The sequence below is a fragment of the Aptenodytes patagonicus genome, chromosome 8 (assembly GCF_965638725.1).
Source record: "Aptenodytes patagonicus chromosome 8, bAptPat1.pri.cur, whole genome shotgun sequence".
NCBI lineage: Eukaryota > Metazoa > Chordata > Aves > Sphenisciformes > Spheniscidae > Aptenodytes > Aptenodytes patagonicus.
In genome coordinates this window covers 14,290,346-14,300,272 of record NC_134956.1, presented here as the reverse complement: position 1 = coordinate 14,300,272, position 9,927 = coordinate 14,290,346, and the positions used below count along the sequence as shown (strand labels likewise).

At 68.6% G+C, this 9,927-nt stretch overlaps 2 protein-coding genes across 4 annotated transcripts in view; both read right to left on the bottom strand.

Moving 5' to 3' along the window:
• Positions 1–189: 189 nt before the first annotated feature.
• On the bottom strand, positions 190–7,368 carry CPNE9 (copine family member 9). 2 transcript variants are annotated; one of them, XM_076346468.1, is made up of 21 exons: positions 7,280–7,368; positions 5,623–5,663; positions 5,492–5,538; positions 5,118–5,221; positions 4,866–4,905; positions 4,693–4,695; positions 4,183–4,259; positions 3,905–3,968; positions 3,714–3,817; positions 3,530–3,634; positions 3,121–3,162; positions 2,936–3,011; positions 2,809–2,862; positions 2,634–2,695; positions 2,300–2,346; positions 2,026–2,207; positions 1,733–1,860; positions 1,512–1,614; positions 1,377–1,434; positions 1,153–1,226; positions 190–1,037 (listed from the first exon to the last, which is right to left on the bottom strand). In XM_076346468.1, the coding sequence occupies exons 1-21, from the start codon at positions 7,354–7,356 to the stop codon at positions 885–887; spliced, it is 1,641 nt and encodes a 546-aa protein (XP_076202583.1). In that variant the 5' UTR covers positions 7,357–7,368; the 3' UTR covers positions 190–884. The 2 variants fall into 2 exon arrangements, with proteins under 2 accessions (XP_076202583.1, XP_076202582.1); XM_076346467.1 differs by lacking the exons at positions 2,634–2,695; positions 2,809–2,862; positions 2,936–3,011; ... (9 more) ...; positions 5,623–5,663; positions 7,280–7,368 and adding an exon at positions 2,549–2,567 and having other exon boundaries at positions 2,300–2,368.
• Positions 7,369–7,889: 521 nt separating this feature from the next.
• The window catches only part of MTMR14 (myotubularin related protein 14), a 33,875-nt gene continuing 31,837 nt past the window's right edge, over positions 7,890–9,927 (bottom strand). For both annotated transcript variants that reach the window (XM_076346448.1, XM_076346449.1), the window contains one exon: positions 7,890–8,258. In XM_076346448.1, the coding sequence (XP_076202563.1) occupies positions 8,081–8,258 (178 nt within the window). In that variant the 3' untranslated portion in view covers positions 7,890–8,080. The remainder of the gene's footprint in view (positions 8,259–9,927) is intronic.

Genomic DNA, 9,927 nt, shown 5'->3' with positions numbered 1-9,927 from the left:
GGCCGGATGGCGGCGGGGACGGCGGGAGCGGGGAAGCCCCGGGAAGGCCGGCGGGGGGCGGGCCGCGCCGCGCCGCGCCGCGCCGACTGAGGCGAATCTGCCGCCCGGAATCACAGGCGCCGCCGCCGCCGCCGCCGCCCGGGAGCCCCGCCCCGCTCCGGCCCCCCCCGGCCCCAGCACGGCAGCAGGCCCGGTTGGAGCAGTTTATTTACAGTCGGTAATGCGGTACAGACCCCGCCTGCCCTCCCGCCGAGCCGCCCCGGCACCCCCCGGCTGTGGGGCTCAGCCCTGTGGCACCCCCCGGCCGTGGGGGCAGGCTGTGGGGCAGGCTGTGGGGCAGGCGGGCCGGCGCCGGGGCACCAGAGCCGGAGGACCGGGGTGCTGGCGCTCTGCTGAGCGGCAGGGTGCAGGCAGGAGCAGGGTGCAGGCAGGAATGGGGTGCAGGCAGGAGCGGGGTGAGGCCCCCTGCCCCACAAGGAGCTGGCGGGGCTGGGACCCCCGGCATGTACCCAGCCCCAGGGTCAGCCTCCTCCCCGGGGAAGGGTGCCAGGCTGCTCTCCCGGGGCGGGGGGACACGCCGTGGCCCCCCAACAGCCTGTACCCTGCCGCCGGCCCTGCCCGCGCTGCCACGGCTGAGGGACGGTACAGTCCGAGCCAGCCCCGCTGTGCCGGGGCATTGCTGCCTGGAGGAGGGGGCGGCCAGGGACGTCCAGCCCCGTGGTCTCGCTGCCAGAAGAGGAGGGTCCCAGCCACCTTCACCAGCCGCAGCAGCCGATTATCGCCTTTGGGGGGGCTACATCTCCATGGCTAAGCCCTGGCCACAGGCAGAAGAAAGGTGACGCATGTCCTTGCCCCACCGGCCGGCCCCACGGCCCACGGAGGAGCTACTGGGGGTCCGCCCGGCGAGGCTTGATGTCGCGGGTCTTCATGTAGGAGAGCAGCTGCTCGGGGATCTCAGCCAGCACGTCCTTGGCCAGGCGGGCCATGCTCAGCACCTGGTTTCCCGAGTCGTCCACGTAATCCCGAAACGGCACAAACTTTTGGGGGAAAGAAGTTTGCAGCCCGGTTGGAAACAACCCTGCGGCTGCGGGGGTCAGCGAGGGGCTGAGCATCTCTCGCTCGCGGTGGGACTGGGCTCAATGCCGGTGTTACCTGTACAATGTCCCTCTCGGCGTAGCGTCCCCGGGAAGACACCCGTACTTCGTCACCATCCAGCTCCTCCATGGCTGGGGGGTGACAGCCGGTGTCACTGAGCCTCGGTGGGGTGGCCACCGGGGATGGAAACACCGTCCCTTCCTCCGGGACGCCAAAGGCGTCCCGGAGGAAGGGACGGTGTTTCCAGTCCCCTTCCCTGGTGTTCCCAAGCCCCAACTCACCCTCAAACTCAGCCGGACCCACTCCCACGATGATGATGGACATGGGCAAGGCGGAAGCCTGTGGAGCAGAGGCAGGGTGGCAGCCGGAGCAGCACCCAGCGTGGGGTGAACTCACGGCGACGAGGGTGCACTCACGGTGACGATGGCTTCCTTGGTCTGCAGCATGTCGGAGATGACGCCGTCGGTGATGATGAGGAGGACGTGGTACTGCGAGCCGTCGGTCACCTGGGCGGCTGCCCTATGGGGACAAGGAATGGGGTCCCTCCAGCAGCCCCACCGGTGCGGGGCAGCCGGCCCTGCTGTGGGACCGGTGGCATTTGTGGACAGCAAAGGGGGCAGAGGCCCCTGGCGCTCACCCAGCCACCTGGTTGATGACGGGGGCGAAGTTGGTGGGACCGTAGAGCTGGACAGTGCGCAGGCTCTGGAGGTAGGACTCCAGCACGCCCTCGATGCCGGCGCAGCTGGGGTTGTCCACGTTGTTGTTCTGGGGGACGGGGACGGGCGCTTGGAGGGGGACCACAGCTCCCGGTGTGCGTCCCCGGCTGCGGGATGCTGGGGCTGGATGCAGCCAGGGCGGGTGCTTTCCCCCCACTGCCAAGCTGCTGTGGGCACCCCCACCCCGGTGTTCCCCCCCCACCCCAGGGCGCACCAGGGGGAACTGGTGGGAGATCTTGCCGTCGGGTGGGAGTTTGGCGCCGAAGCCGTAGGCAGGGAAGAGCTTGTCGCTGTCGTAGTCCTGGATGATCTCCCCCACTGCCTTGAGCGCCAGGGCGTAGGCGCTCAGCTGGTAGGGGCTCGCGTAGTGCAGCGAGGTGGGCTGCGACGGCATCCCTGCAGCACAGCGCCCATCGGCACCCGCCCCACAGACGGCCCCACGGCCACATCGACGGGGACCTCCCCCCCCCCCCATCGGCTGCACTCACCGTTGGAGGCCGTGAAGTCAATGGCGACGGTGAAATTCAGCTGCGTCCTTGGGAGGAGAGCGAGGGAGGCTGCTGGACCCATGGCACAGGGATGCCGTCTTCCAGCCCCACGGCGTGGCGTGTCCTTCCCGCCCCCGGGGACCCATCACCTGGGCCCCCCCTTCCCCAGCCAGCACCCCATGGCCCAGGGCTGCCATCCTTGCGCCCCCTCCCTAGCCCCACCGCCTCCTTGTCACCCCCAGGCTGCACCTGCACTGTCACCGCCGTCCTCGCCCCGAGACCCTCGCCCGTGGGGGGTCTCGGGGAGCTGGGGGGCACCCGGCCCCCCACTCACCCGCCCCGGATGTAGTCAACAAAGGTGAACTCGGACTCGACGGAGAAGGAGAGCAGTGTCACCTGCGGGCATGGGGGGGTCAGACCCGGACACCCCCCCCCCAGCAGGCACAGAGGGGGGGTCAGACCCGGCCCCCCACAGGCAGGAGCCCCAGGAGCACCCCAGCCCCACTCACGGTGCCGGAGTTCACATATTTCTTCTTCTTGCATTTCTTCCTGGGGTTCAGCACCTGCGGGCGCAGGGGTGGGTCGGCCCCGGTGTGGGGTGGCCCCCTGGCCACCTGCCCCGGCCCCCCGCCCTACCTCGTACACCGTGAACTGGCTCTGCGCTCGGGAGAGCTCCCGGTAGCTGGTGGCAAACTCCCCGATGAAGTCGTGGCTGCAGGAGGAGCGCAGGGTCGGTGTGGCCAGGCACCCCGGTGAGGGGCACACCAGGAAGCAGCGGCGGCACCCCGATGTCCCCCGCCACCCCAGGGGCACGGCCTCACCTCCCGTCCCGGTCCCAGTCGTACACATCTATCTTCACTGTCCTGGAAGAGAAGGCGGGCAGAGGGTGAGCTGCCAGCCTGGCTGGCACAGCCCCCCCTGGCCCCCCTGGTTTGGGGACACCCAGCCCCGCAGCACCCCAGCAGTGAGCACCCTGCCTGCCAGCCGCCGGCAGAGCCGCCCCGCCTGGCTGGCCCGCGTTTCTGCAGGGAGGGAAGCGGGAAATTTGGGTCACGGCGGGGGCCCTGGAAAGGAGGGGGATGCCTTTATGTAATTTGGGTTGCAAAAGAGGAAAAAAAAACTGGTAAGGACCCAATTCTGAGCTGCCTGCTGCTGTGGAGCCAAACCCGCAAAGCAGATGCTCATACCCTTGCTCTGGCCCCACGGCTGCCCCTGTCCCCGTCCCCGTACCGGTCGTAGTCGCCGTTGCAGAGGGCGCGCACGGGGATGGTGAAGGGCTGCCACACCGGGTTGAGCGTGTTCTTCACCACCTCCGTCTTATGGCAGATGGTGAAGCTGCAGGGACAGGGCAGGGTTGGGGCGCGCCGTACAGTGACGCCGGCACCCTGCCCGCCCCGCCGGGCCCCGCGCTCACGTGCCGTCCTCGTTGCTGCGGTAGAAGACGAGGAAGGGGTCGGATTTTCCGAAGAAGTCCTTCTTGTCCAGCTTGTTGGCGCACAGCTGCATCGTGACGATGTCCTGGGGACAGGGACCATCACTGTCGGCCACCTGTGCCGGGGGGCTGCGCAGCCCCTGCCTTGCCGCTGCTGGGACACGGGCACTCACCCGGCAGTTGCTCAGCTCCTCGGCCAGCAGCAGGATAGTCCCGCACCGCTTCCCCGGGACCCCCCTGGGACCAGAGGTGCCGGGTCAGCTTGGGGACAAGGAGGATGGGACAGGGGCAGGAGGTGGGGTCGGGGTTGGGGCTCGTGCCCCACGGCTGGCGCTCGGCAGCGTGGCCAGTGTCCCCGGCAGGGGATGTGCAGGGAGGGGTCCTGTGGGGCGGGTGGCTGGGTACACGGTGCAGGACCCCCCTCCTCGCCCTGCCATGGGGTGTGACTCACGTGAGGGCTCTCTCCAGGCGGCCCCGCTGGGACCCGATCACCTCCCCCAGCGCCACAAACGCCTGCCCCAGGAAGTCCTGCGCCCCAAGCACAGCATTGTGAGGCCCCGGGGGCTCCTGCCCCAGCCCCCCCCCCTACACACACCCACCCCTTGCCCTCCCACTGCACCTGTGGGACCTGCAGCCACCCTGCCCCAGGCCCACCCCAAGTACCCTGAACCCACCCTGTGCCCCAAGAGCCACCCCCCCCAGCGCAGGACCCATTCTGCACCCCCAGGACCACCCCAGGTGCCCACTCCACGTGCCCTGGACTCATCCTGTGCCCCCCCCTGAACCGCCCCATGTGCCCTGGACCCATCCCTCCAGAGCCACCCCACGTGCCCTGAGCCCATCCTGCACCCCAAAAGCCACCCCCGTGGTGTGTCCTGGCCCCATCCTGCCCCACCAGGCACCCCCACGAGGGCTGGGTTCTCGTGGGCAGAGCAGGGGCTGGTGCGTGGCAGGCACCTACCTTCTGCCAGTCCCCAAGGGGCACGGAGAGATGGAGAGTGGGTTAGAGCCCCCCGAGGCCGGGGGCACCTGTTCCCCCTGACAGCACCCGCACAGGGTATGGCCTCGGGGCACCCCACCATGGCGTCACACCGGGGCGTCACCGCGCATCCCCCCGGCACGGGCTGCGCTCACCTGCTTTAAAATTGAGCAGCTCTTGGAGTCCACGTTGTAGCTGGTGATGGGAGAGCAGAGCCCTGAGCCAGTGCCTGTGGGGGTGCCTCGGCATGCAGCCCCGCTTCCCCCACCCGTCTGTGCTTTTTGCTGCCATATCCTTATTCATTATCCTTATTCATTATCCTTATTCATTATCCTTATTCATTACCGACTCGGCGCTTTGTTCCACCCCGAGCTGGGGCCGAGCCCTTCCCCGGCCGCCCCACTCACACGTCAAAGCGGAGGTTTTGCTTCTCCTCGAAGTAGTAGTCGAGGACAAACTTCCGGACGAAGTCGGGATTCAGGGTGTTGTCGATCACCTCGGTGCGCCCGAACTGCGGGGAGAAGGGTGAGGGCAGCCCCCCCTGGGACCCCTCCCCATCACAGCTGCCCCGGCGCTAATCCCAGCGGGGGGATTAGCACTGCCGGTGGGGCCAGATCATTAGTGTGGACACGGAGGGATCATTAGCGTGGACGTGGGTGGCCATATGGGCCCGTTTAACCCCACTGGGGATTAGCCAGGAATGGGGGCACTGGGGGCGGCAGCACCCCCGGCACGGGGCTGGGAGCCTCCCCAGGGACCTGGCGAGAGGGGCTGCGCTCACCTCCTTCCACTCACTGCTCCCTGAGCCCTGCACAAAGAGGACCACCACTGCGGAGAGAGGAGCAGAGCTGGGCGGCCGTGCCATGCCATGCTGCGCCCATGCCGTGCCACCCGCCCGGTCCCACCACCCACCTGGGTCAGATTTGGAGAAGGTGTCCATGTCCAGCAGGTTCCTGAGGGGACAGAGCCAGAAATGAGCCACCCTGGGTGCCACCCACCCGGCTCCGTAGCAGGTCCCCATATCCTCCCCCCCAGTCAGGGGACAGCACCACGCAGCAAGGCCATGCCAAGGCCAAGAGCCCTGGCACCCTGGGAGGACGCGCTGGCTCCCACCGCAAGGTTCAGTGGGACAGCGGAGTGAGCGGGGAGCAGCATCTCCAGCACTGACGATGATTGAACATGACAGGGAACCCATTTAGAGGATGAAACCTTCTCCCCGTGCTGCTGGCGCTGGCTCAGTGCCCGCCGCACCCCGGGAGCGTGGCTAATGGTGGGGTGCAGAAGTGAGAAGAAAGGAGACAGAGCAGGGGCTGGGCAGCCGGTGGGGACCAGCTCTGTGCCCCTGATGCAGCTGCTAGCAAGAGCAATTGATCCTCGTCCTTTGCACGCTGTGACACTGGGAAGTGCCGGGGGCTGCAACCAGCTCCGCTGGGATCCTTCCCACACCCCCCGGGTGGCTGCACAGGGTGGGCTGGGGCACGGCCGGAGGCTGTGGGGCTCAGCCAGCTCCGCTGGCCCCAGTGTGCAGGGCTGGGAGTGCAGGGGAGAGACCCCCAGGGCTCCCCCAGCAGCCCTGGACGGGACCGAGCTCTTGGGGGGCTCCAAAGGCAAAGCCTGCCCCTGCCCCTGCCCCGGGCCGTCTCCAGGAGCGAGCACCCGGCCCCTGCCCGGAGATGCCAGGCCCCACGGCCCCTCCGCCCGCTGCCCAGAGGGGCTGGCAGGGAGGGCAGGGGCTCAGCCACAGGGAGGGGGCATGGCAGCCCCTGGCCCAGACTGGAGTTAGCAGAGCTCGGGGCCATGCCAGAGCTGCCCAGCCGGGCAGGGGGCTTTGCGGGGCCGGCCACAGGCCTCCCCTGACCCCCCGGCACGGGGGACGCTGCTGCCCAGGAGGCCGCTGGTGCCGGCCCCTGCGGGCAGGATCCCCCCGGCCGCGGGCAACGAGGGCAGCGGGGTGCCTCTGCGGGGCTATATTTAGCCACCGACAGACTGGCTCAGCAGCCGCCGCTCGCCCCGCGGACCCCGCCAGGAGCCGGAGGCACCGAGCAGCACCTCTCCCGTAGCCCCCGTCCCGCCACGGGCCAACGCTGACCCGCTCCTGGCCCTGCTGCCTCGCACGGAGCTCCCGGAGCCGGGCAGAGCCGGGGAGCCTGCCCGCAGCCAGCACCGGCGCCCTGCGCTCCGCCAGCATCGCCCCGTGCCCCGCCAGCATCGCCCCGAGCGGGGCCGTCCCGCGTCCCAGCCCGGGGTAAAGGCAGCGGGTCCCTCCAAGCAGCCGTGCCGCGGAGCCGTGCCCGGTGCCGGCATCCCCCGGGACCCCGCGGAGGGGACGGGACCTCTCCCCACGGGTAGCAGCCGGGCAGAGGGGCGTTGGGCACACGCCGTGACACCGAGCGGTAGCCGGGGAGCGAGGGGGACCCGCGGCCCACCCCCCCCGGGGCCGGGGGCTGACCGGCGGGCAAGCGGGACGCTGCGGGACACGGGCATCCCGCAGCGCATCCCCGTGCGTTTCGCGCCCACCCGTGTCCGGGCACCAGCCCCCGCCCGCTCCCCCGCCCCGCTCCCGGCTCACCGGCAGGACACGGTGAGCTCCACCTTGGTGCCCGGCACGCTGCCGGCCGCCGGTTCCAGCGCTCCCGGAGACGCCATCCCCGCCCGGGCACCGCCGCTGCTCCGCGCCGCCTCCTCCCGCGCCGCCGAGGCGGGCGCGCCCGGGGGCGGGCACGGCACGGCACGGCACGGGCACGGGCACGGCGGCCCCGGCCCCGCCGGCAGCGCCGCCCCGGGCACCGGAGGGGGTCGGCCCCAGGGACCGGCCCGACACGCGACGGCTCGGCCCCGGGGGCGGGGGCGGCGGGGGCTCAGCCCCGGCACCGCGTCCCGGCCCGGCCCGGCTCAGTCCCGACTCCCGGCACGGCTCAGCCCTCCCGGGACCTCCCGTCCGGGGCTCAGCCTCCCGCCCCGCCGGGGGCTCCCTCCCGGTCCCGGCTCAGCCCCGGCCCGGTGCTATTTCGGTGCCGCCGCTCCCGGAGCGTGGGCCGGGTTATTTATAGCGAGCGGCGCCCCCGGCGGAGCGGCTCCCGCCGCCCGGCTCCTGCGCGCCGCCGCCGCCCCCCCCCCGCCCCGGCTCAGCCCCGCCGGCCGCCTCCCCCCGCCCGCAGCCCAGAGAGGAGGCAGGAGAGGGCACAGCTCGGGTGTCTTTACTGCAGAGACTCGCCGGAGCCCCCCGCGCTCCCCCAGCCCCAGGCAGGGGTGGCCGGCGGCGGGCGCTGGGCGCTGCAGGTGCCCGCACCGGGAAGGGGGTCCCGGGGTTCAGCCAGGGGGACCCGCCAGGTCCCACGGGTCTCCAGCCAGCGATCCGGGAACGCTGTGCTCAGAGCGTGCTGCTGCCTCTCAGTCCCACGCCCCGCACGAACTGCTCGAGGAGGCCGCCGATTGCCCCTGAGGGGCTGGGGGGCACGGCCTTCAGACCGATGGTCCGGCTGTAGCTGGCCAGAAAGGCGGAACGCACTTCTTCCAGCCGGGACTCGCGGTCGCTCGACGACACCAGCCTAGGAGAGAGAAGGGGGAGGTCAGCGACTGCAGCCATCCCTCTCCCCATCCCAGTTCTCACTCCTGACATGGGGCAGGAGGCTGGCGGCAGGGCTAGGGCTCTGTCCACGGCATCAGCGGGGCCGTGGTGTTCAGCTGGCTCCAGTGGCCGCGGCAGTGCCAGCCCCAAAAGGCTCCGGCTACAGCAGCTGGTGCCACTGCCTCCTTGCCCAACCCAACCCAACCCAACCCAACCCAACGCTCTCCCATGGAGCCTCTCACAGCCCCAGCTCTCCCCTAGGTCTCCTCCTTCACCCCCGCCCCAAGCTTCTCCCACCACCACGGTGCTTACGAGGCCGCGGTTCATACAGAAAGCGCTGCTTTCGCCAAGCGGGTGCTGGCTGACGTCAGCCCCCGTGCCAGCTTCCTCCCCTCCTCGCACAGCGTTCCCAGATGGAGCCTGTCCACATCTGCCATGCCTGGACAGTCACTTCCAACCTATTTGCGACCGTCCCTTGCTTCCACCGGCCCCAGCCTCTCGCGCTTCTGCCAGCACAGACAGCTTTGGGGAAGGGGGGATGAGAGGGGGCAGATAAGCTGACAAAAGCCCCAAGGAGCGCTCCAGCTGCGGAAAGAAGAGAGCTGAGCAGCGTTTTACTTCTGCTCCCCAGCACGGCTGCTCTCTGCAAGCAGGAGGGCTGCGTGCAGAGTAGGACATGGCTTCCCCCGGGACCTGCTCTCCTCTCCAACTGATCCACGCACCTGGTTAGAGGTGGGGGGAAGAGAGCAGAGGGAAGGCAATATTTCAGCCGAGGGAGCAGGGGAAAGCAAGACTAGGGTTCAGAGGCAGCTGTTCCAAGCGCTCCAGCCTGAAGCGGTCCTTGCTGTGGTGCCTCTGCGATGTCCCGGTGGTTCCCAGAGAGAATAAGACATTCCTCAAAGGTCACTCCAAGGGCACAGCGCGCACCTTCCCCATAAAAAATTCTCTTTAATCTCTCCCGCGCCTGGGCTGGCTATAAATTGGCACAGCTCATTTGAATGGAAGTGTTAACCACCCACAGCCAACAGCTTCGGTCCGGAAACAGCAGCAAGAGGATATGGTGGGAGGCCTATAAACAGCAAGCGATGCCGAGGCAGCCAACCGGGCCGCTGTTTACAGTGTCTGATAATAAAGAGAAGCCAGAGAGCAAAGGAAAAAGGCAACATATCTAAACACATTAAAAAGATGCTTTTTGGCAACCTAATTAGGACGTGGAACTCGCAAACCTGCTAGCATTAAAAATAAGCTACATGAAAGCAGGACTTATTTGCACCCGAGTACAGTGATCTTAAATGTCACATGCAGAGGTAAGCGAGGGCGTGCAGCCGTTAGGTCCTGCGTCTTCTGGCTCTCGCACCTCTTTACAGGGCAGGTTTTGTACTTAGATTTTTAGGTTTCTTTCATGGAGTGAGACACTCCAAGGCGCAGGGTCAAGCAGCCGGCCAGTGCCCGACACCAAGCCCTGCAGACCGGCTGCACCATTTCACTCTGAGCAGTTCAACCACGGAGGCAGGTCGCGCTTCCTTGCCAAATTCACGGCGCTCTGCCCCGCTACACTTCCTACAGCCTGCCCGCTCGTCTGCAGCTTGGGGTGCAGGATGAGAGGAGGCTGTCAAAGCCCCAGCTCAAAGTAAGCCCTGACAAGCCCC